General features: G+C 38.5%; 1 protein-coding gene across 1 annotated transcript in view; it reads left to right on the top strand.

Moving 5' to 3' along the window:
• LOC135109968 (exocyst complex component 4-like) overlaps positions 1-23,713 on the top strand; it is a 30,845-nt gene extending 7,132 nt beyond the window's left edge. Inside the window, exons 6-19 of the mRNA XM_064021916.1 lie at positions 2,465-2,597; positions 6,961-7,134; positions 7,919-8,056; positions 8,614-8,741; positions 9,486-9,610; positions 9,773-9,923; positions 10,261-10,438; positions 12,265-12,485; positions 13,267-13,345; positions 15,314-15,442; positions 15,604-15,786; positions 16,123-16,287; positions 18,275-18,481; positions 20,584-23,713. Coding sequence (XP_063877986.1) covers positions 2,465-2,597; positions 6,961-7,134; positions 7,919-8,056; positions 8,614-8,741; positions 9,486-9,610; positions 9,773-9,923; positions 10,261-10,438; positions 12,265-12,485; positions 13,267-13,345; positions 15,314-15,442; positions 15,604-15,786; positions 16,123-16,287; positions 18,275-18,481; positions 20,584-20,751 — 2,179 coding nt within the window. The 3' untranslated portion in view covers positions 20,752-23,713. The remainder of the gene's footprint in view (positions 1-2,464; positions 2,598-6,960; positions 7,135-7,918; positions 8,057-8,613; positions 8,742-9,485; positions 9,611-9,772; positions 9,924-10,260; positions 10,439-12,264; positions 12,486-13,266; positions 13,346-15,313; positions 15,443-15,603; positions 15,787-16,122; positions 16,288-18,274; positions 18,482-20,583) is intronic.
• Positions 23,714-26,920: the final 3,207 nt, after the last annotated feature.

Here is a 26,920-nt window from a genome sequence, read left to right as displayed (position 1 = left end):
CTCTCTCTCTCTCTCTCTCTCTCTCTCTCTCTCTCTCTCTCTCTCTCTCTCTCTCTCTCTCTCTCTCTCTCTCTCTCTCTCTCTCTCTCTCTCTCTCTCTCTCTCTCTCTCTCTCTCTCTCTCTCTCTCTCTCTCTCTCTCACACGTGTCCTTCCAACTTGGCAGTTAGACTCTGACTGACGCCTCCCTCTACAGGGAACAAAGGCAAGGTACAGGTGTGGTCATAGCTTCTGCACATTCAAGAGGGTACAAGATATGGGGAAGAGAGAGGAGGTGGAGAATGGAGGGTTGTGAGAGGTCTGACCTGCTCCACACTCCCTGCACCCAGACTTATCTTGCTCTGAAAAGTACTCTATGTTATGAAAATCACTACGTACTTATTAAGGGGGCTGGGTGGGACTTAATATTCTTATGGCGAGGGCCAACTCCTCTACTTTACAGTCTATCTAGTACAGCTCTTGGGGGTGAAGGGAAGTGGGGGAAAATTTAAGGAGATTAAGACAGGGTGAATGATGAGCAGTTTTATATAAAAGTTAAGGCATGTGGGACGGAGATGAGTCACTGCACTATGCTCTCTCTCTCTCTCTCTCTCTCTCTCTCTCTCTCTCTCTCTCTCTCTCTCTCTCTCTCTCTCTCTCTCTCTCTCTCTCTCTCTCTCTCTCTCTCTCTCTCTCTCTCTCTCTCTCTCTCTCTCTCTCTCTCTCTCTCTCTCTCTCTCTCTCTCTCTCTCTCTCTTCATTACCTAGCTTCTCCCCTCTTCTTCATTACCTTGCTTCTTTCTTCTCATCTTCCTATTCTCTCTCTCAGGGAAAATGCCACACATAACAACAGCAATAGACAGATCTGGGAGAGTTAACAAACCACTCCCATACTGTTGCAAAAATGCAAGATGTCAGGACATGAGTAAACACCAATAGACATCAGTTACTGAGCACAGCGAATACAGGCAGCCTCCCATGGGGCTGTTTCTAAATGTCATGGCAGGGGTTTACTGCCAAGACAACTCCAGTAACAATTATTAATAAAGACCCCTCTAAATATCCCTCTCCCTACTCCTAGCTGGTTCTCTCTCTCTCTCTCTCTCTCTCTCTCTCTCTCTCTCTCTCTCTCTCTCTCTCTCTCTCTCTCTCTCTCTCTCTCTCTCTCTCTCTCTCTCTCTCTCTCTCTCTCTCTCTCTCTCTCTCTCTCTCTCTCTCTCTCTCTCTCTCTCCTACACTCCTTTCTTCTCTCCCTTTGTCTTGCCCCTTTCTATTCTTTCTCTCCATGAAAGCCTGCAACTCTTAATAATAGATGCATATACTAGGGTTATCTCCTACAAAAAGAGGTTTAGCCAAGACAAGGCACACAAGTTTCACATTCACATTCATTCACATCGTAGCCCCCTTGGGCCTTGATGGGCTCTTCACCATATTTTTAGTTCACGAACTTTAATTTCACAATAACTTTTCAAATCTCCCAAATTCAAGTTTCATTTTAAAGGAAATGGTGCAGGGTCAGTGTTACCAGCAATCTGATTAATCTGTCTTCCACACCTGTCTTAAATTTCTTGTTTATGTAGCATCTGTAGGATTTGCTTATGGAGGCCTGGATGGTTGGTTTGCTGTGTTTCTTGTAGGCTTGGATGTTCAGTACCCATTCATGGCAATGCTTGCAGAATTTTGTAGTGATGTCTGTAGAGGCTTATGCTGCTAACTGTAGCTTCTTGATGCACCTGTGTTGAGAGACGTGGCTGATGGTAACACATAAGTGCTCTTTAACTACTTGATGATCACAGAAGTCTCTGGCTTAAGGTTGTACTCCAGCTCAGGATTGAGTTCACCACCTTTGTTCACTGACCACTCGGCTACATTCCTCAGAGAATATGATTTGCAGTGTGCTCCCGTACTATAGTCAAGAATTGCATATGTCTCAATAAAATTTTGAAATCTGAAGTATTGGAAATAAAATGCAAGAGCAATTTAAACCAAATAATCAGTTATCTCTCAATCCTCTCAAAATGTAATAATGGAGTGTATTTCTCAACCAAATCTAAAACCACTTCATAACATCCTAATTGCTCTGTTGTTACAGTGTGTGGATCCCAAAAATATAAACCAACTCCGTATAAGAACAGCCCGTGTTTTCTCTATAGAGTTCCCTGCAAGAGATGGATATTGCAGAAATCCCTCAGGTTGCTAATAATGACCTATATACCTTAACAAAGACAACAAATTCTCTTGGGGAGAAAAATCAACTCCCTGCTTCTTCTGGTGCTTCATGGTCTTAGAATCACCTCATCGGAAAAACATAGAAAAATAAGCTAGTTTCCCCATGAAAAATTAGTCAAGATTGAAGATCTGTGTCATGTATCTTATTTTCTGCTATATTACAGTTTATTTTATTTTATTTTTAATTAATTAATTATTTTTAATTTAGTTTAATTTAATTTATTTATATACATATATATTTTTTTTGTCATGTGCAGGGGCCTTGGGGATGGAGAAGTATTGCAGGAAGATGTAAGTGGGAGTGGCAACCCAGAGGACGACTCTCAGCACTTCATGGCAATTGTGGTAGAGTGCCTTGCCTTGCTTGGGAAGCTACCTGATGCTGTAGAGGTGAGAACAGGGAGTGAGTGTTTGCTTTTACAGTTATTCTTGTGTGTGTGTGTGTGTGTGTGTGTGTGTGTGTGTGTGTGTGTGTGTGTGTGTGTGTGTGTGTGTAAATAATAATAATAATAAACAGTTTATTCTTTAGGCAATCAACAAACTGAAAATGTACATTGGGGGTAGGGAAATACTTGACATTAATCCTAAAGGTAAGTCAAATCTAGAAGGGACTTGATTGATGGCTCGCACCATGGTGGGAATCGCACTGAGTCTGTACCTGAGTCTGTGTGTGTGTGTGTGTGTGTGTGTGTGTGTGTGTATTACCTAATTGTGGTTTATGGGAGGGGTGTAATCTCATAGTATCCCATCTCTATATCTATCCAGTTTGGTTGTAAGAGTATGGACAGTTATGGCAATGACATCATCTTCATTGAGTTCATTCCATTTGTTCACAACTTCTGTGAGGAAAACTATATTTCTTAATGTCTCTTCTACAGTTAACTTTTTTCAACTTCTTCCTGTGTCTCCTTGTACTCTGCGTGTCTAAATTTATAAAACATTCTTTGTCCACATTTTCCATACCATTTATCATTCTATAGATGTTTATTAAATCCCCTCTCTCTCTCTCTCTCTCTCTCTCTCTCTCTCTCTCTCTCTCTCTCTCGTCTCTCTCTCTCTCCTCTCTCTCTCTCTCTCTCTCTCTCTCTCTCTCTCATCTCTCTCTCTCTCTCTCTCCTCTCTCTCTCTCTCTCTCTCTCTCTCTCTCTCTCTCTCTCTCTCTCTCTCTCTCTCTCTCTCTCTCTCTCTCTCTCTCTCTCCTATTTTCAAGGGTAGGAATTTCCAGCATTCTTAATCTCTCTTCGTAGGTCAACTTACTTACTCAACTCCAGAACCATCTTAGTGACTGCTCTTTGTACTCTTTCTAATTTTATAATATCTCTCTTTATATAAGGAGACCACACTGCTGCTGCATATTCCAATCTTGGTCTTATCATGGAAATCAACTACTTTTTACCATTCCTGCATCCAAATATGAGAATGCCATTCTTACTCTAACAAATTCATCGTTTCTCCAGTAATTTTATCAGTGTGTCTGTCCAGAGTCAAATTTTCAATAACTGTTACTCCCAAATCCACTTCCTCTTTTGATTTCTTTAACTCCACACTATCCATCTCATAATGATATTGTATTCTTTTCTTACTCTTACCAAACTCTATTACTTTACATATTACTTAAATTGAATCCTATTTGCCAAGATTTACTCCATCTATTTATCTTATTTAAGTCATCTTACAATACCATACAGTCACTTACATTTTCTACCCTTCTTATCAGCTTAGCATCATCTCCAAATAATTTCTTAAAACTATCTATTTCTTCACTTATGTCATTCACATATATTACAAACATTATCGGTCCCAACATTGACCCCTGTGGGACATCACAAGTTACTTTCAGCCAAGATGAATTTTTGTCTTGTATTACAGTTGTCATCTCTCTATCATCCAAATAATCCTCCATGCACTCCAGCAGTCTTCCTCCAGTTTTTCCATAATTTTTTTTATCTTCCATAGCAGTCTTTGGTGTGGTACTTTGTCAAACGCTTTCTTCAAGTCTAAGTAGACACCATCCACCCATCCGTCTCTCTCCTGCACAATATCGACTCCTCTTGAATAAAAGGACAATAAGTTCATGGAGCATGATCTTCCCCTCCTAAATCCAAATTGACAATTTACCAAAACTTTATCTCTTTCCAAGTGTTCCATCCATCTTTCCTTTATTGTTCTTTCACATAGTTTTCCTACAACACTAGTCAAGTACAAGGACACTGGTCTATAATTTAGTGGGTTTTCCATATTTCCTCCTTTGAATATTGGTGTAATATTTGCTCTCTTCCAATCTTTTGGTACTCTTCCCTGTGATAGTGACGTCACCACTAGACTGTGAATTTTATCAGCCACTTGTTCTCTACATTCCTTCTCTTCCCTGTGATAGTGATGTCACCACTAGACTGAATTTTATCAGCCACTTGTTCTCTACATTCCTTCAATATCCAGTTTGATACTCCATCTGGACCAGTTGCTTTATTTACATCAAGTTCTTCCATCATCTTAAGTATTTCCTCATAACTGACTAGGACTGTACTTAGCATATTCCTCACCGATTTTACCCTTCCAGCATCAAACTCCCCTTCCACAGTAAATACCGATCTGAAACTATTGGTCATAACCTCTGCCATGTCCTGTGCATCCTCATAGATTTTTCCTTCAACTTTCAATCTTGATATACCTTTCTTCTTCTTCATCTTCCCATTAATATATCTAAAGAATAGTTTGGGTTTATTTATACACTTATCTATTATATCTCTTTCATAGTTTCTTCTCTCCATTCTTATTATCTCAATATACTTGTTTCTAGCATCAATATATTCCTCCCATCTACTCTCAGTTTTCCTCTTCCATCTATTCCAATCATTTAACTTACAGTTTTTAGCCTCTTTGCATTTTGTATTGAACCATTCTTTATCCTTTCTACATCTTGCTCCTCCTCTAGGTACAAATTTCTCCACAGCAGAATTATATATCCTTATAAATTCATCCATTTTTCCCAAACACCTTCATCTTCAAAGTCCACGGCAACAAAGTACTTTCTTAATTTTTCAAAGTTAGCTTTTCTATATTTAAATCTTTTCACCTTATAATTTTCATCAATGATTACATTTTCATTTTTCAAATTAAATTCCATCAACACATGATCACTTTTACCTAGAGGACTATCATAGTGTATAGTTTCAGTAATTTCCATGTCCTTGGTAAACACTAAATCAAGTCTTCATGGTTTATCTCTTCCACTAAATCTAGTATCACAATCAACCCACTGAGTCATAAAGTTTTCCACCATCCAGTTTAATAGTCTATTACTCCATGAGTTCTCACTTCCAGTACCTGTCAATGTCTCCCAATTTATCTGCTTACAATTAAAATCACCAACAATAACTATATCACTACTTTCCATCTCTATCTTTTCAAGACCTTTTAACGCATCTACCAACATCTCTTCATGCTCTTCTTTTCTCCAAGCATTGGTCATAGGTGGCACATACACTCATACATAATTCATTATCCTTCCATTTCCACTTCAAATCATCACTTGTAAAATTTCAAACTTGTCTTCACTTTTTATTATCTTTTCCATTTTAACACATTTTCTAGTCAGAATGATCACTCCACCTCCTCCTTTGTCACTTCTAATTTTCATCCATAAATCATATTTATCATCACCAATGTCAGGAGTTCCCCATTAATTTTTCCATTCTGTCTCACATAATACAACAACATCCATTGTGGTTCTGCTTAATAACTTGTTTAATTACATTTTTGGTGACATCAATCCATATACATTAGTATAACATACTTTACTTACTGTTCTCATATCTCTTACTCTCCAGAAAACTTCTCCTCCTCCATTTGTTGTTAATTTTTTTTTGTTTAGCCTCATTTACCAGCTCCTTTTGCTTCAACCTTTCAGTCTCGTCCATATCCCTGTTTATCCATACATTCTTATATTCTTCATGCCCAGACAACCTCCAAGACCTATTAATTACCTCTTCTGCTTGTACCTGTGTTGCAGACCTTATTCTTACAGGTCTCATTTTTTCTTCTTCATATTTCCCAATCCTATGGAACTCTTCCACTTGCTTTACTACCTGACTGTCTTCACCTGTCACTTTCTTCAGTAACTTATTCAACAGGTTCTTTTCCTTTTCCTCTCTTTGATTTCTGCTTACTATTTTCTCTTCCTTTAAATCAAATACAATTACTTGTTTATATTTTTCTACAGTGTCTTTCACTAACTTTTCTCCTCTTTAATAACATTTACCACTTTCTGTCTCAGGTTTTGTTTCTCATTTTCTTGTTGTTCTGTTATTTTCTTTAGTGATTCTTCAAATTTACGTTCATTTAACCACTTTTTTTGCTTCATTTCCACATCCTTTACACTTGCCTTCATTTCCTCATTTCCTTTCTGAACAGTTCCTACTTTTCCTTTATTTGTGTGTGTGTGTGTGTGTGTGTGTGTGTGTGTGTGTGTGTGTGTGTGTGTGTGTGTGTGTGTGTGTGTGTGTGTTTGTTCAGTCACCCAAAGTAGTGACATCATATTTCACAAAAGGTTCCAGACTAATGAACAGTGGCAAATACTTTCACCTGTTGCATCCTCAGTTCCTTTTGGTTTTTGTGAAACACTTAAATGTAAAGCATTTCATAAGTCCATATATTTATTTCTGTTCATTGGACTTTGTGACATGAATACTTGTGGCAACTGTTTTTTGGTAGCTATCTGGTTTAGCTAGGATTGCATCTTTCTTCTTATCAGACTATCAATCGAAGAATGCAGAAGGAACTTGCCCTCATCATCCAAAGAACTACCCAGCAAATAGTGGAACATCACCCTCCTGCTCCTCCAGAGGATGAACCTCCTCCTGCCTCTGCTCCAACTATGCTCCGTGCTGATGCCCGGGAGGCAAGGTTGCTGCAGGAGCTGCTACAGGTACTTGACTACTCATGTTTGCTTTGAGTAGGGTTGCTTAGAGTTTTTCCTAATTCCGTTCTCTTCACACAAACACACACACACACACACACACAGGAAAAAAAAAGAGAGAAAAACGAAAGAAAGAAAGTAGAGGAGAGGTGGTGTTCAACAGACTGAAAATTAGATCCAAGGCCATGAATGTTGCAGAAGTTAATGAAGAAAAAATTGAGGGGGGTGTTTAAGATGCTTAGAGTCAGTACTAGAATGGCAGTCTGACCTGGGGATATTTGTGGTTCCCTCCCTAGACAGCGAGTCTGAAACTGGTGTAGGAGTCACAATATTTAATTTAGAATTTTGAGGGAAGGGTGTGTGTGTGTAGGTAGGTGCATGTAGTTTTGTGTGAAGAAAGAGAGTTGTCTTTAGAGGGCAGACCATGACTGCCCCCTTGTGTTGTGAGACACAAAGGTAAGTGTTCAGTGAGGTCACAGCTGGGTTATTGACAAGTTCACGCCATCCCTTGATCCAGTGCTTGAAACCTCACTGGGAGTAATTAAAGTTTTGGCAGGTGTCTACTGCCTCCTCCTCTGTGGCAAGTTGTGCCATGCTTAAGTTTCTGGGGTGTAGTATGGTGGTTCACAAGACTAACCTCTCCACCAGGGGCCAACTTGGATAAGAGTGTGAGTATGTGGTGATTTGTCTGGGCCCCCTGTATGGAATTGCTGGTCCGGTAGATAGATAGGTAGATTAATGATAATATTCAAATGTAAAATGTCCAGCTCTACTTCTTTGTGTGTGATTACAGGTGGTGTTTGAACAGCTACGACTGGTAGTGGCTGCTCACAGATCAGTGCTTGCCAGCCTGCGCTGCTCTGCTGACAAGCATGGCCTTGAGGTTCAGCTTTACACCATGCCTGATGTGTGGTCTAAGGTCCAGGCTGCAGTGAGTAATATAAACTTGCAGTAAAGATGATTTCAGGTACACAAATAGAATACTTGAAACATGGTGCGTATAAATGAGCACTAGATGAATTTCATAGGTGTAGGACATTTCTGTTATCTTTGTGGGTTTTATTTTCCTGATAACAATTTTCATTTCAGGCATTAAATGTTGTCATAGATTTTTATTATTCTTGCCACTCTTTTTTAGGAAAGAAGTAACAAGGGACATTTATTATTGAAATCTATTGTAACAGCAATCATTTCTGTTTTGTTTGAGACATTGACATTGAATATTCTGTGCTTAGGGCATTATAACTAGAATTCATCTGAAAGGAAAGAAAGAAAATAATCACCAATAAGCTAATGAATGGAAGATCAGATATAGAAATACTTTTGTTCAATGAATGTTTTTAAGCTTTTAAAGATAAAATTTTCCTTGGTAATTATTGACCATACCCTCACTCTTCTTGAGCTTTATCATGCAAGGGATGTAAGCCTTCATTACATAAAGAAAATACTTCTGTATGTACAAGTCTAAGGTCTGTCTTAACCTGGCAGCTGCAAGTGATGCTGAGTGAATATTTAGATCTGAGTCAGCTGGGAACAGGACAGCAGCAAGCACCAGCAGCCTTCACTGAAGCTGCTTCTGATCTCTCTTCCTTCTTCACAAAGAAGAGGACTCCAAGGTGAGCTTACTTCAACTCATGGCTGTTAAAAATTTTACTAGATAAATAAGGATAGATTAGAATATGCCAGTATAAAAGCAAGGCAAAATCTGAAGAATAGTAAGTGCCTTGGAAAATGCTGCATTTTGTATATCTTTATGTATGTACCCTAGTTAGTGCACTGAGCTCACAATTGTGAGGCCTCAGGCTTGAATCCCAGACCAGTTGGAGACAAAATATATTTTGTCTCCTTTCATGATATAGCCCCCACTTACCTGATAGTAAGTAGGAGTTGTAACCCAAGGTTTATGATAGGAAGACAAGGTTAATGTTTCTGTTTTCTTGATTGTTCATATTGTGTGTGTGGATGTAAGTGTATATGTTTGTGTTTACTTTGAGACCAGCAACAGTATGTGCCACATCCTGTGGGATAAACAAGACAAAGTGAGGAAAAACAAAATATAACTCAGTTAACCTCCTCAGTGTTTAGTTTAATTTATTCTGATTACAGAAACTCTGTACATAAATGTATTTATATTTCCTTGAAGTTTTCCAGTTATTTATATTTAGTAAGAACTGTAACTTACTTTAAATAGTTGAAGACAAGCAGAAGTTGCACTTTATGGTTTGGAGAATATGTGTTTTGTTGGTCATATCATTGCAGTGACAGGAATTATTTTTCCTGTTACATTGGTTTCTAGGATGAAGACTGAAGTTAGTAACAAGAGTTAGCCAACTGTATACTTATTCTTTCTTCCCTTTCAGGTCCAAACCATATGGCCTATTTAAGTTTGAAGCATCCTACCATGCTATGACTATGAACTCCTACCTCATGGAGCAGCTGGAACAGACTGGGGGTGACACTGTTACCTTTGACATATCTGTCACTGGTCAGTGTCTTTCATGTCTATTGTAAAAATAATGCTATTTAATCATTAAGACACAGGTTGTTATCTTTGCTACTGATTTTCAAAATTTATTTATAAGGAAAAATATCACATTTATTTTTTATATGTAACAACCAACATTTTGACACGTGCTTCCACACACAGATGGCAATGCACCCAGCACAGCAGGTGGGGGCAGCAAGGTGGGAAAGCGTGTCCTAGTATGCTCTCCTTCTCCACACAACATCACTGCAATCTTTAATCCTTTGCAACTCTTCATCAAGGAGATAGAGGAAGCACTTGGCTGCTCTCCTGGGTAAGGCTGGTCAAAAGGCTTAAATGAATGAGAAAATTAGTTTTAAGACCTTACACTTATTTTAGTCATTGTTAGTAACTTGAGCTCTTAAATTATAGTGTTGAAGATTATTATGAGGCATACAATTTATCATAGAGATAGAATATGTCAGATAGTCAGATCAAGAAAATGTGGATTTTATAGTGTTGTTGGAAAACAAATTTGATCAAGCAGTGGTTCCCTCTCATATTTTCTGCTGAGAAATGCTAAGATACTGAGAATAGTTCCTGTGCTGTCACCACAATACTTCTTGTTACCATTGCAGTGCCTCCCCCTCTCATAGCTTCTCCATTCCCAGGACACACTGCACGCTGTACGTTTTCATCACAGATTATATCAAGGATGCCTTTCTGGCCCAGCTACTCAGGGAGACAGAAGGCCGTCTTGAGCAAGCAACCAAGGCTCTGGATGTGTGGAAGACTGTCAAGGACCCAGCCACACTGCGTTCCCTAAAAGTGTCTCGTCCTCTTTTGCAGGTCAGCTTCTGGCTCTGATTGACTTTGCTACTTTATTGTCAGAATTGCAACTTTGATGTGTCATTTATACACCAAAAGGAAGTATTAGAGAGAGAGATCAGCTGATGACAGTTGATTGAGTGTTAGAGTGAGTTGCATGGATGACAAACATTTTCTTGTGTCCTTGTGTGCTCAGTATCTGCAGCTTAGTGACTTAACTACTGATCAAAAATTATAACGAGCTATTGCAGACTAGCTGGCATACTAAGCTCACAATTGAGAGGTCTCAGGTTTGTATCCTATTTTGATTGACACAAAATAGGTTTTTCTTCCATGCTGTCACCCCTGATCACTTATATGTGAATAGGTATGGGACACAAGCTTAGAAGTTGTGACCTTGCTTCTAGGGAGAAGGCTGGGGTCTTACTGTCTTGTGTGTGCATGTGTGTGTGTATGTGTGTGTGTGTGTGTGTGTGTGTGTGTGTGTGTGTGTGTGTGTGTGTGTGTGTGTGTGTCTGTCTATCCATGCCCCAAAGGGGTGTGGCATATGTACAGTCTGCACAAAAAATTACTGTACTAATAGATTTTAGGATTGCACTTCCTATTAGACTCTCAAAAAATAAAAAAATTTGAATTCTATGTAGAACTTCATATTTTGTTGCATTTTGTTCCTTGAGCATCTCTTTGAGATGTTTTTGTGTGCTTTCATCTAAACACTTAAGTGTCTCATGTTTGACAAACATCCTTAACAATTTGAAAGCATTGTTTCCATCTTAGAGAGAGTGGAGGTATCATGACTTCATAATTTAGCCTTCATTACTGCTCAAAATGTTCTCTGTTAGAGAAATATTTGATCAACTACCTGCCCAGTGAACTTATAGATCCTTAGCCATTCTTTTACAGTTTTAGCAGTATGAGCTGGTGCTTTGTCTTGCTGGAAATTATTGGCTTGTGTTATTTCAAAAGATTTATTAGTGACATTCTCTTGGTGTGGTAACTACTGTATCCAAGGTAATGGTGCATGGTATTAGGGATTGTATGAAGGGAGATAGCAGCTGGTAAATTGAAACTCCTTTTCTTATCTTGATGTCCTGTAAGACTGGGATTAACCTCCAGCTACTGCTTGAGAAAGTTTCCTTGGCCTTGGAGGTTCCTAACAGGGGCTACCAGATGGCTTTTGTGGGAGTGTGGGAGAGATAAGCCTTTGCTCTCTCTAGTTTTGAATTTTTGTATTAGCTCTTAGACAGTGATTCACTTCAGACTCTTCTGAGTGCAAATTTCTTTAGTACTAAGCCTTACTCTTTGTAGATCTATGATAGTCAGAATTGTCTTCTCATCAATGTGCGTTACACCAATATCTAATGGGCCATTATACTTAAAATATGGGTGGTGGAATACAAGTGCAGAAAGCAGGAAAAGAAGGAAAGTTTGAGTCAAACATCCTCCTCTGTGACACCTGACAATGTGTTGTGGAGAGTGATAGCATGTTATCTGTGAGAAGGAGGGTTTACCTCACTACTAAATGTACAATTATCTCTCTCTCTCTCTCTCTCTCTCTCTCTCTCTCTCTCTCTCTCTCTCTCTCTCTCTCTCTCTCTCTCTCTCTCTCTCTCTCTCTCTCTCTCTCTCTCTCTCTCTCTCTCTCTCTTTTCTTTATACTGCTACCTTGTAGGGAGAATTTTATTTTACATTTAAACTTACCATACCATCCCCAAGGCACAGCCATTTTTCATACAAATTGTAGGTTTCTAGAAAAAAAAATTCATGACAAAATAGCAAAATAGAGATCTAAGGATAATAGGCACACTAAATATTCAAATATCACATCACTTATTTCATCATTACAGAGCAGCCTGAGTGTGTGGCAAACCATAGAAGAGCTGCGATGGTTGCTTGGTGCACTCCCGCTGTATGCCGACCATTTTGTCACCATGATGTGCAACACTCTTATGAACTACAGAGAGACCTGTCAGGCTGCCTATCGGGGCATCACCCAGCCAGACTCTGAGGACAAGAGGATCATCTCTGCCACCTGGGCCAAGGATGAGGATATCAGCCGTTTCCTAAGGTGAGATTGGATAGTAAGAGGCAGAATAGATGTTGGATGAACTTTAGAATTAAGAAAAAAATCATAAATCCAAAGAATGAATGAAAAACTGTGTTGTTAAGTACAAACGGAAGAGGACACATCTGTCAGTTGGATAACATTGGATAACAATGCCAAGGAGTAAATTAACAAAAGTTTGTGTCATGTCACAAATGAAGGTTATAGGATAGAGTACCTTGAGGGTACTTATACCTTGGTTGGCTCACCAGAGTAAAGTATGGCATTAAAAGCTGCTCATGTTGGTAATATTCTGTTGCAGTTTTATCCACTTATTTTCATGATCTTTCCAACTCTTCTCTTATCTTTCTTCTCTCAGGAATGTATAAATTTTTTTCTTAAATCAATCAGTATCCTCACTCTGTTTTCTCTTTAGTGTCATATACTGTAATTATCTGTTTTCTTGTTTGCCATGCTCTGATTTATGAGTAGCATTAGCTGGAATAACCACCCCCTTAGAAAATTATGAGCCTTGCCTCAAAATTTTCTTTTACTATGAAATTTATTTTTGTATTGTTTTTATTTATGTTTGTCTCCTTTTGTATGACTGAATAATGTGGTATAGGGGAATTTGCTAGCAAAGACTAAAGATTTACATGAGGGCTTTGCAAGAAATGCTCTAAACTTTACTTTTATACTTACAAAATCTGATAACAAATTTCATGAAGTTGAAACTTTGCAAAATAGCAATACAAGTTTAAGATGTTATGTGGTACGTCATGACACTACCTCCCATACTTTCCAGAGATCTCCCTAACTGGCGGGCACTTCAGGCTGGTGTCACTTCAGATTCCTGCCTTGAAGGAGATGAAAATCCAGAGGAGGTAAGAACATCATTGCTCCACAGCATGATAGTAAATTTTCCTGTGTAGTATACATGAATTAATACTGTCACTATGTGCTTAAGACAGCAACTTACATCCAGCACATTTTGAACACTTATTTTAATCTGAAACATTAATCTTGTTTGTTGAAAATACAGTTTCCCAATGTAACTTCTGCACATCACATATTAATGTGAAATGGTAAAAGGCTTCCTAATTGCAACTTTGCTAAATTTTATTTTGGTTGTGAATGTGCAATATCAGGTGTGGGTACTGGTTTAACCTTGTGAATTGTAATGTATGAAATGAAGATTAGCTTCATTTACTATTGGTTTTAAGTGGAAGTCACTTGTGAATAAACCCAAATATTGATACTGTTATGAGAGAGACTGATTACACTTGCTAACTAAAGTAAGTTTTGAGGGGATTTTTTTATTTATTTATTTATTTATTTATTTATTTATTTTCTCTTTATGTAAGAGGGTCACTGGACAAGGGAAACAATAAAGGGAAAAAAAAAAATCCCACAAAGGTGCTAGTCCTAAAAGAATTGTCAAGAGAATCATTGAAAATTGAAGGATAAGTGTCTTGAAATCTACCTCTTGAAAGAATTCAAGTCATAAGAAGGAGGAAATACAGAAGCAGGCAGGGAGTTCCAGAGTTTATCAGAGAAAGGGATGAATGGTTGAGAATACTGGTTAACTTTTGCATTAGAGAGGTGGACAGAATAGGGATGAGAGAAAGAAGTAAGTCATGTGTAGTGAGGTTGCAGGAGGGGAGGCATACTGTTAGCAAGATCAGAAGAGGAATTAGCATGAAAACAGTGGTATAAGATAGCTAGAGGTGCAACATTGCAGCAATGAGAAAGAGGCTGAAGACTCAGTTAGAGGAGAGGAGTTGATAAGATGAAAAGCTTTTGATTCCACCCTGTCTAAAATAGCAATATGAGTGGAACACCCCCCCATACATGTGAAGCATACTCCATACATGGATGGATAAGGCCCCTGTGCAGAGTTAGCAGCTGGAGGGAGGGGGTGAGAAAAACTAGCAGAGACGACTCAGAACCCCTAACTTTGTGGAAGCTGTTTTAGCTAAAGATGAGATGTGAAGTTTCCAGTTTAGATTATAAGTAAAGGGCAGACTGAGGATGTTCAGTGTTGAAGAGGGGGACAGTTGAGTGTCATTGAAGAAGAGGGGATATTTATCTGGAAGGTTGTCAAGTTGATAGAAGGAGGAATTGAGTTTTTGAGGCATTGAACAGTACTAAGTTTGTTCTGCTCTATTCAGAAATTTTAGAGATCAGAAGTCAGGCATTTTGTGGCTTCCCTGTGTGAACTGTTTACTTCCTGAAGTAGTGACTTTATGCCATCAAATATGGCAATATATTACATTATTATAAAATTAAATAACGTCTAAGTTGTTACCAGTGACATATTTTCAAAACACTTTCTGAAATTGTGTGTGTGAATAATTTTTCATCTCTGTAGTAGACTTCATTCACCTTTTCTTCAGGTTGGTGAGTGCAGCCACAAGGAAGTAGAAATATTGACAGGCAACCTTTGGGACCAGCTGATTCTGGACCTTAATAAAAAAAAATAAAAAAAATCCAATCAAAATTTCCATCTGATTGTAGGGATATGTTCCTTAGATATACAATGGTTCTTCTTTAAGTAAGGAACATATCCCTACAATCAGATGGAAATTTTGATTGGATTTTTTTTATTTTTTTTTATTAAGGTCCAGAATCAGCTGGTCCCAAAGGTTGCCTGTCAATATTTCTACTTCCTTTTAGGAGTGATGTGTAGATAATGATAATTCACTTTTAAAAAAAGCTTAAACACTAAAAAAACACACTATAGATTGATATATATACTTTTATATTAATATTCTTTTAACTTTTCATGATTTAAACATTGTAAAATTAATTTTTTTTATTTCTGTAGTAAACCTCATTCACCCTTTCTCAAGGTCGGTGAGCGCAACCGCAAGGAAGCAGAGATATTGACAGGGAACCTTGGGGACCAACTGATTCCACAGCACGAGATACTGGCTGATTCAAGCCAACTGCGTACTTTAGCCCACCTGCAGGAGAGCTTGGTGAGTGGGCTGGGTAAGCTGGGAATGTCTTACCAGCACTGATAGAATTATAAGTGGAAGATAATATGGCTATGTTAATTTGCAGGTTTTAGTCTGTTGTTATGTAGAATAAAGCCAAAACTCATTGCATACAGCAGCAGTGACACAAGATTCTCCTTCAGGAATGGTTTGGGGGATGTATAGTCAAGTTTGCAGCATCTCTGCCAGTGAAATCATCTTCCTCTGGTATCTTGGTGTCTGGTGAGGTGCCTCCTGTGTCTGATGCCTCTGTGCAAACCCTCACCTCCCTAGCCAAGGACTTTGAAGAGCTGGCTCACACTTGCCTTCTTGTGTTGCATCTAGAGGTGTGTGTGAGAGAGAGAGAGAGACTAGTATTAATAGACATAATGTGAGATATGGACATGGAATGAGTAAATTACTTTTTTATCAGAGAAGTGTAAATGGATTATTTGTTTTATGTTTTTATTGTAGTTGTATTGTCAGGACAGACCAAGATCCTCATGGTTCTTGGTGATATCTTGGCCTAATTGGCAAAGTGTCAGACTTGTGTTTGAACTTACAGAAGTTCAATCTTCTGGTCAATGCCTCTTATGGGCAGTTTAATCCTGGCCTCAGATTAACTTCTCAGCATTCCCATGATAATTGGAATTAAAATGTGCCTGTAATTTTCACATTTTTAGGTGCGACTCCATTGCTTCTTCTACCTGCTGCCAGTGGCTCGGGGAGGTGTATTTGCCTCAGGGTTAGACTCTCAGGAACCAGACACAGAGGTACTTAAACTGATCAAGGACCTTGCCACCATTGATGATGCCCTCACCAGCACTCTTCACCCTCGCAAATGCAAGGTTAGATTCTTATCATTGTATGCACATCATCCTCTTGTTTACAGAAATGTCATTCAGATCGATGTAATCTAGATTTCAAGTTTCTATTCATTCTAGATAAAAGGTTAGACATCATACTGGATCTCTAGTGTTGAACTTTTCATGTGACAAAATTTTACATCAACCATATGTTAAGATATCCTGTGGTTTGCTTCTGTGTTCTTATCTGGAAAAAAGGGCCAGCTAATTTATTTAATTGCTTCTTCAGGTTGGACTGTACAATGTTCACCACAACTGGAACTTGTACAGACACACACATTTGCTGTAAAGTAATCTGTATTGTATTGTCTAGGAAGTTCTACAAACACTCTCTTTTAGACCAAAGCGAGACAAGGTCTTTCTGCTGTCCATATAGATTATACAGGGATATTCTATGATAGTTGTAATGTCATAGTCTACTTTAAATCACAAAATAGAATCCTTAAGTAATGTGTGGAAAATTTGCCCCAGGATGTGACTGTTTTGCTCTAAAATTATATACTTTGTGAGCAGCATAGTCAGAGCAGGAAATATACAAACTAAGATAGAACAGTTTGAGTGAGAATTATTTAAGAATAATGCAACAAAAAGAAATAAATCATGTGACTGGTGTCAAGAGTGTTGTGGTGTTGAAGAAATGGTGCCATGACATCCCTGCATTCCATCATCTTGGTATTACTTGGGCATCATGGAGCATTGCTGCATACATTATATATGTTTGGAAAACACGACAGCAAAGGACCTCCTCAAATCTGCTGTCCTGCATTCTAAATATCAGTAATGTATGCAGCAATGCTCCATGATGCTCAAGAAAACAGTGGAGAGCAGGGATGTCATGGCACCACCTCTTTAGTACAGCAACAGTTTATTAACACCAGTTCTGACTTTTTAATACAAAAAGAACTATTATGTAACTTTGCTCAAACTTGCCAGTTCTTTTTGTTGCATTATTATGTAACTTTGCTCAAACTTGCCTTGTGTATTCTCATTTCCCACAATGACAAAGATTGAGCACTGAGCACTAACTTTAAGGTAGTTTACTTCATCTAAGAGAGGGATTCTGATTCTATAGGTTTAGATAGTTTAAATAATGAAACTGCCCAGGCTCTAGTATTAGAGTGACATGTCAGTCAGCAGATAAAACACTGCCTTGCTCAGTATTAGAATAATCCCAGGTTTAATTATACTAAAAAGACTCACCAGAGAAAAAGACTACACACCTTTATTTTAACAAAATAAAAAAAATAAATTAATGATAAAAATTAAAAAATAAATATCCAAGCTGTGGAGTCTCCAGGACTTAGAACACTGCAGCTCAAGTACCAGCATCACAGCTAGCTGACAATAGTTTTGACACACTTATTCTCAAGGTAAGGGAGGTAGGGGAGGGACAGACAGGAAGCAGCAGCAGGAGACTGGTGAGGTCTTCCCTTCTTGAAATGTGTTTCCTCCAGCCCATTGGGCATTGGCAGGGCAGACTTGTGAGGCTCACTTTATGGTGGCAGCAGCACCTGTGTAACAAAGTAATATTAATATATTAGGTGGCATACTGGTAAGACAAAATTCCATTCTACAGCTATGTGATACTCTGTCTTGGCTACCCCATATTAAGGTGATGTCAGTATTGATATTTTCAGCTGAACAGGATGAAGAGTATGGAAAGCTCAGTTTTTTTTTTATTCTTAGTGTGGTTGATATACATATTTTTAGTCTGCAGGCTGCATCCATATATCAGGATGACATCTCATAAGGGAGTGGCCTAGACAAAGTGCCTATATATATATATATATATATATATATATATATATATATATATATATATATATATATATATATATATATATATATATATATATAACACACAATGTCGACAGAGGATAGATCCTCACAAAACATCCTGCACGTAGATGAGGTGTGCAGGCATCCCTACAGTAGTTCATTGGTTTTCAAAATCCCTTTCTTCTTGCAGTACATTTTCGAAGGATTGGGGCCTCTCATTGCCAACATATTGATGAGTTCTGTGGTACACATTCGGCGCATTAATGAGAATGGCATCAAGAAGATGTGCCGCAACATCTTCAGTATACAACAGCAGCTGACTAACATAACAATGACACGAGAGCTGGCCCTGGATCAGGCCCGCCAATACTACGAGATGCTTTACCACCCCCAGGATGTGAGTATGGATGCAGATAAGAGGATGTAAAAAAAGAGGCTATCCTGACATTCATTGCCTTGTCCTATTTTCTTGACTGGACAAATGTTTTGGAAAAAAAGGGTTGTGTTTGCCTATTTTATAGAGTTCTTTTCACATACCATTAAAAAATAATAATGATGTCAGTGCCTCACACAACCTTCCTATAGTAGACCTTATTTTTGGAAAGGTGGCAACCTGGCAACATTTTTCCTAAGCTGTATCAGGTGAATACTGCCCCTATATTTCCTACACATCAAAAATAAAACTGACAGCAAAAGGACTGGAAATCCCCTCATCTCTAATTCCTGCACCAAAATCAGTGACTTTTGTCTTACTTGATCTGTATATACAAGATCCACATATACAAGTATTTTTTCTTTTCCTCAACTGTTATATTTTTCTACAAACCTTTTCCCAAACATTCTCTCTCTCTCTCTCTCTCTCTCTCTCTCTCTCTCTCTCTCTCTCTCTCTCTCTCTCTCTCTCTCTCTCTCTCTCTCTCTCTCTCTCTCTCTCTCTCTCTCTCTCTCTCTCTCTCTCTCTCTCTCTCCCTCCCTAAAGTTTCTGAGATAGATATCTAACTATTAGAAAATGTGAAATGCCACTATTATATTTATTTTTTTATTTATGCAGGCCAGGCACTAGCCAGGGTCAACAAAAATTACAACAAAAAACAAAAGCCCACTGAGGTGCTGGTCCCCAAAGAGTTGAGAAAGCATTAGTCAAAAATACAGGATAAGTGTCTTGAAACCTCCCTCTTGAAAGAGTTCAAGTCACAGGAAGGTGGAACTACAGAAGCAGGCAGGGAATTCCAGAGTTTACCAGTGAAAGGGATGAATGATTGAGAATACTGGTTGACTCTTGGATTAGAGAGGTGGACAGAATAGGGATAAGAGAAAGAAAACTGTCTTGTGCAGCAAGACTGCAAGAGGAGGGGAGACATGCAGTTAGCAAGATCAGAAGAGCAGATAGCATGAAAATAGTGGTAGAAGGTAGCAAGAGATTGTGGAGATGAGAGAAAAAGGCTGAAGACAGTCAGAAGAGAGGAGTTCATAAGTCAAAAAGCTTTGATTTCACCCTGTCAAAAAGAATGGTATGAGTGGAAACCTGCCCCCATACATGTGAACCTTACTCCGTACATGGACGGATAAGGCCCCTGTATAGAGTTAGTAGCTGGGGGGATGAGAAAAACTGGCAAAGTATAGTAAAGTTAAAGGCTAGTTCACCAGGATGGTCAGAGAAGGGAGAGGAAAGCCAGAGCTGGTGGTGAACATTGAAGTATCCAAGAATGGAAATCTCTGCAAAAGAAAAAAGTCAGAATGTGCTCAACTTTGGAAGTTAAGTATTCAAAGAATTTCTTATAGTCAGAGGAGTTAGGTGTAGAGCAACAGACAAATTTAGTTTGAGAGTGACAAGTATTCAAAGAATTTCTTATAGTCAGAGGAGTTAGGTGAAAGGTGTAGAGCAACAGACAAATTTAGTTTGAGAGTGACTCTATATATAGCCAGATGGTGGAAAACTCGGAAGATTCAAGAGTGTGGGTATGAGAGCACGAGTCATTGTGCACAAAGATGCAACATTCAGGTTTGGATTGAAAATGAGGATAAAGTAGGAAGGAACAGAAAAGGAGCTACTGTCAGTTGCCTCAGACACCCGTGTTTCAGTGAGGAAAAAGAGAGGTTTTAGTAGAGGAGAGGTCGTGTTCTACAGAATGAAAATTAGATCTGTGAATGTTGCAGAAGTTAATAAAGAAAAAGTTGACGACAGCGTCAAAACACTTAGGGTCGATACCAGAAGTCAACAGGCTGATTATATCCTCCTAAGTAAGATCTGTTAGACTAATGCAGAGGAGGGACCCTGCAGTCCTCTTTTTGTCTGTGTAATGAATGTAGTGGCAGTATTTTTTCCACCTGTCTATTAAATATGTAATCTTGTCCATAGGAATATTTGAAATAGAACAATACTATGCAAAACGGAAAATTCTGTCAGTAGTCTATTAGATACTTTGCAAGGCTGAAAAGTAATTTTATTAGTCTAATAAATCCACCACTTTATTCTCACCTATTTTTTTCCCCCTGTAGGAGATCCTCAATGTGCTGATGAACCGTGGGAAGCAGTTCTCCGAGTTAGAGTACTTGAATGCCTTGCAGCTGTTGCACCGTTCGTCACCAGGCTCATCTCAGGAAACTCTTCAAGCCAGTTTGCAGAAACTCTCTGAAATTTTTGGGGATATTGGGGTCACAGTGTAGTGCTGCTCTCTCTAAAGGATGTAAATATCTGTTATTTATGTATTATATATTGTCCTTTTGCAAAACAGGGCAAGTTGGTGCTACAGATGTCACTGGATATCCTCCTGATTTTCCTCATGTGACTAGGTGCGTGCTGTCTTTTATAGGCAAATTATTTAATGTTGATGCTTGATGTTCAGGCAAAAGGCTTATGCTGCAGCTGCTGCCTGTCATGCTCATGAGGCTCCTACCTGCTAATTATGACCATCTGTGATACCATGAACCCTCTTGTGGGAAATCTTATGATCTGTCACAAACTTAGTTTTGAGCGTAGGAAATGTGAGGTGGTTAGTTTGGATGTAGGAAAATGTGGTAAGAAATGAGACATAAGGCATCATTGTAAGGAACTACACTCCAATAAGCAAGTACCATAAGGTCATAATTTCATGTTCTAAAATTAGTTTGTGCATCGTGTTCAGTATTTAATTTCATACATGAAGCAAGCAGTAAAGTTTGTTTCATTACATGTAGTATATTGATTTCCCACTCATCAACTATAGAGAGTTCTAAACCAGAACTAGTACATATAGTAAGAACAGTTTTACCCAGATAAAGACTATTGGTGGTTTGGATCTGTATTAAATGAATGAAGTTACATTCTGGACTAATATTTAACTGCAAAATACTTTTTAGTCTTAAATAAGAATGGTCTCACTATGCCTATGAAAGTAATGGTACTGTAAATGGGACCACTTCTGGCTTTGAAAGTGGTAGATCTGCCTTGCACTTTCATGTAAAGTTTTGGTATGAGAAATGTTGTGAAATTATATACTTCCAAGGCCACACTAGGCTTGTTGATACATTGCAATGGATTGACTATAATATGGATCCATATTGGTAGTTTTCTGGTAGCTATGTCATGCTCAGAGACTTCATTTGAAGCTACCTACACTTCACACCATCAGGTCATAGAATACCAGTATTACCAGAGAGTGGCATGGGTAATTACACCTCAGTTTTCCTGCCCAAGCTGTATCTCTGTACATGTACATGTGTGTGTGTGTGTTCATGGACACACACACACACACACACACACACACACACACACACACACACACAAAAAAAAGTGGTCACCACACTCAGCTCACAACCGAGAAGGCTCGTGTTCGAGTCTCAGGCACAACGAAGCAAATGGGCGAGCCTCTTAATGCGTAGCCCCTATTCACCCAGCAGCAAGTGGGTAGAGGATGTAACCCGAGGGGTCATGACCTCTCTGTCCCAGTATGTGGTGTATGAGTGGTCTCAGTCCTACCCAAAGATCGGTCACTATGAGCTCTAAGCTCTTTCCATTGGATAATGGCTGGTTGGGTGACCACCAGATGACCGTAGGTGAATGACACACACACACACACACACACACACACACACACACACACACACACACACACACACACACACACACACACACGAAGGAAAATAACTGGTCAAAGTCACTCTACATGTTCTTGATGACCATAAAAAGCTCATAAAAGCCACACACTTCACTAATCTTCTTTGCCAGTTGTTAATTTGGATTCCATGGAAGGCAGTCTTATTTTATGTTTCTTGTGTACAAGACTACTAAACAACTCCATATAGAGAATGAACTGGCTCTTACTAAAGATGCTCTTGCAAATTATGAACACAATTTAGGCAGCAAAAAAAGTTCTTAGAAACAAATTTGCTATATTGGAAGCTTATGAGAGAAGCTTGCAGCTTGCCCTGTGATCCTTACAAGAAAGTGTTTCTGACCTGAAGAGTAGCACAGATTTGAATAACTATTCAGATAGTTATCAAAACAGCTGTACTGTGTTTAGTTAATATTCATGGCAAGATAAGTCGACTAAAATGCTGAACAAATGAGATCATTCCACATTACTGATTTCACATCAAAGTTTTAGCAAGCTTAGGGACTAAAAATTGCATAATAATGTAAGCATGTGTGTTTCAACAGTATTCACACACCAATGCCTAAAATTATTGAAGGTCTATTTCTTCCAAAACAGTAAATGCTGAACCTTTCTGCAGACTACCTACTTGTGCTTAAAAGATGAACTGATATGATAAAATTCAAAATAATCTTTAGTTTGTACACTTTTTCTAGCAAATACAAAAGCAAACATCAAATACTGTGATCAGCTTAAGGCTGTAACAGGGATTTCCACCACCCTTTTAATTTTATATATACATAGGCTTGAAATTAACAACAACCCTTCCATGATCCAACATAGTTTAAGGATTTTCAGCCATTATATCCCAAATAGGGTAGTCTGTGTGAAAAGAATTAAAGAGGCTACTGTTAGCCTTCAACCCAAAAACAGCACAGTGAATCATTTATATTTGAATAGCTTCATATTCCTTTAATGGAGAAAATACAACAGCAGCAGTATCTCAAATATAGTATATTTATTCCTATCTGTTAGCTACTTTGAATTAATCAAATTATGGGAAAAAAAAAACTCAGAACTTTAATAAACAATAGTTGTTACTTGTGCTTCCCATAGTTAATACATCAGTTGAAGATTTTCCATACTAAACAACTATATCCCTTTAAACTGAAAACAAAATTACCATCAACTTTTGGTATTACATAATGTAAATTTTGTTGTATACAAGTTCACATAGTTGACAGTGATTCCTAAACTGTACCTTGTGAGTGGAGTAGAGTAACCATACATGATGGAATGCTGGAACTGTGGATTCAGAGAATTTAGAAAGAACCATCTTAAGATATCAGTTACCTTCTGGGTACAATTACCTTCTTTCCTCTCAATCCAGTATCCACTTAAGAGTGACTCCTTATTACTGGAAAAGCAAGGAGCACATGGTTGAGGCGATGGGTGTGGCACTGGACCAATCACACTTTTACCTGTGATGTAAGAAATAGTTTGTTACCTATATTTCCTAGACAAAAGAAAATGTTAATAAAGACAGAGTATATCAAGATTCTTTCTTTTACCTTCTTGTCCCTTATAGTAGAGCATTTCCATGACCAATATTCTGTATATTTTATGGGTGCATTTTACCTGACAAGACTATGGCATTCTATTGCTCTTATAGTAAAAAAAAAAACAATTTGCTTCCTGCACTCAATTTCTTGGCAGGACGACCAAGTTCTGCCTGCTGATGTTGAAAAGTCAGAAGAGCCAATCAGCAACCTGGAATAGTGCTCTTCAAACTTCTTTCATCACCTCTGCCGCAATCAGAAATTTCAGATCAAAAGTCATGCGTTGTGTGGCTTCCCTGTGAGAGCTATTTAATTTCTGAAGGATTGGGTGTCTATGAAAAGGCATGGAAAAACGCAGGTTGGTATCAGGGTAGGAGTGGATAGGACAAGTTTGATTTAGATGACCAGTGATGAACGACAGGAAGAGAGTGGGTGACAGGACAAAACTGAGGAAGATCCTTGTTAATAGACATAGAACAGTTACTCTACCACAGCAGCAATACAACGTTAGAAAGGAAACTTGAGATGAAGTTAGAGTGAAAGATAGAAGCCGTAGGTGGGTAGTCTGGAAATCACAGCTTTGTGGCAGACTATCAAAAGCTTTCATTATGTCTGAGACAATAGCTAAAGTTACCAAAATCCCTAAGTGCTACCAATACTCAATAAGGAAAGCCAGATCACCGGTAGAGACATACTGGTGATCAGATATAAAATTCTGAAGTGATGAATGTTTGAGAACTTCCTGCTGAGGAAATCGAAACAATACGACAGAAGTTTGAAAGATTAGAGTAAGGATTGTGAGAGATTAGAGTAAGGGTTGTAACAAGGAATGCCGAGTTTGGAGTGTTAATAGTTACAAAAAAGAGGGAAAACTTAACACGGTGAATGTTGGATTATCCTTGTTGAATTGTTTTTTGAAAAAAAAAAGTCATCTTATCGGGTAAACGTATGTGCTCCAGAAACTGGCTCGAATGAGACCGAGTTGGAGAGTTGTTCTTGTATAAACCAATATGTAGTGGTGGGACAATCACGTTCACCTTAGCCTGATAAAATGTGTTTTCACTATCATGTCAGAGGTTTCGTTTTTAGCACTACAATTTTTTTTTTTCTTTCAGCAAAGCTGTTGGATACACAAAAAAATCAGTGGTATTCAGGGAGGAACGCCGAGTAAAGTCGAAAGGTAATAGTGAACAGGAAAAAAATGGGAAACACTGAACAAGGGATAAACATTTAAAACAGAAAACTAATCTTATGGTTGGATTACGGGACAGGTACGCACAATGTTTCTGGTGGTTGATACTATAAACAACTGTCCAAGAGAAAAAGCTCTATGAAGCGTGCTGAAGAGTGATGGCGAGACCACAAAGTACAGAAAGACCAATGTACAGAGCAAAGAAGTATGTAAGGGAATTTCAAGTGAATAAACTAAACATCCCTGATACCTATGAAATTCAAGACACTGTAATAAGGTCAAATATGAAGTTAATGGTACGTTAAAGTCGAGAGATCTCATAACTAGTTAATCGGAAAGGTGATAAACGATAAGTGTAATGAGGGTAAACGTTACATTTAAATCACATTTTTCTTTATAAACAAGTTTGAAAATGTTGGAGACTCCCGTTCCTTTACTCTTTCAATTAACATAAGGACATAAGAAAATAAGGGAAGCTTACAAGAAGCCATCAGACCTACACGTGGCAGTCCCTGCATAAAACATACCTATTCATAGGTATCATTCCCATCCATAAATTTGTAATTGGGAGGACTTCACATCTTATGACCGATACATGATATAATTCTTCACATGACTGATGTTTTAAGAGTTGTGAAGGAATATAAGAAAGACGTGTAGGCCTGACGGTTTCTTGCAGCTTACGTTGGTCAGGCTGTTACTTTGGTACAGTGGAACCATGTAAAAGAACCCAGTAACAAATAATGGGGGTGTAATATTATTATTATTATTATTATTATTATTATTATTATTATTATTATTATTATTATTATTATTATATGAATCAACGAAGGCGACCCACTGAAAAGCACGAATGCATAAGCCCGAAGGCCCAATGGGTGGCACTTCCCTGATAACTGAAGGTTTAGTAACAGGAAGAAAGCATAGAATAGGAAGATTTGGAAAGATCTAGTAGGTAGAGTGCTGAGAGAGAAGAAAGGTATTCACAAGTTTTTAAAAAGTTTCACAATTACTAGCATTGACAATCTCAGTGGGAAGTGTATTCCAAAGTCTGACGGACGCTGGGATGAAACACCGGGAAAATTGTGATGTATTACATCAATTCACAGACAAGGCACGGTCGTTCATGCTCACGGAGTGTCTTGTAGCACGTGCCGGTTCTAAGGGAGCAGGCAAATGACGGTGCAACGGGTGGTTGACATTAGACATAATTTTGAAGAAATAAGACAGTGTCCCCACCAAACGACGATGCCGAAGTTTAATCTCAAGATTAGGGAGAAGAAATTTAATCTGGTTGAGTGCTCTATCTAAAAGTTTTAAGTTAGACTCAGCTGCAGAAATCCAAACAGAATGACAGTACTCAAAATGAGACAGTATGAAAGAGTAAAAGCAGCTTTTGACAATATCAGAGGAATATATCCGATTGCACTTACGCAATAAACCAACTTTTCGTGAGATTGACGACGCAAGTGAACGCAAATGCAACTCAAGTGAGTTTGGGATCAAGGGTGACTCCAAGCAACTTCAGTGAGGAACAATTTGGAATTGGTACTCCATTGACAACAATATCTGGGTGAGGAGGAAAAGGCGTCCTTGATCGACTAATAACCATACTGTGGGACTTACTCGGGTTTAGTTTCATACCCCACCGATCAAGACATAATCCTTGAGACATCACGAGTGCGAACATTAGCGATTCTCTGTTTATCCTGAGGGGAAGGAATTACCGCATATAAAGTGGTGTCATCAGCATAAGCAACCACATCAGACTCAATCGCACACATCAAATGTATAAATAATAAAAAGAATAGGTCTCAGGACGCTTCCTTGCGGAACACCGGATATAACTGGACTAAAGGAACTGAAACAGCCATCAACAGTCACACTCTGCTTTCTATCGGTTAGGAACTCTGAAATAATTTGATGGAAGCGGCCACCAATGCCAAGAGATCTTACTTTAGACAGGAGGGCCTTGTGGTTAACACGATCAAATGCAGAGCCAAAGTCAAGTG

The sequence above is a fragment of the Scylla paramamosain genome, chromosome 2, assembly GCF_035594125.1.
Source record: "Scylla paramamosain isolate STU-SP2022 chromosome 2, ASM3559412v1, whole genome shotgun sequence".
NCBI lineage: Eukaryota > Metazoa > Arthropoda > Malacostraca > Decapoda > Portunidae > Scylla > Scylla paramamosain.
This window is presented reverse-complemented; position numbering and strand designations above follow the sequence as displayed.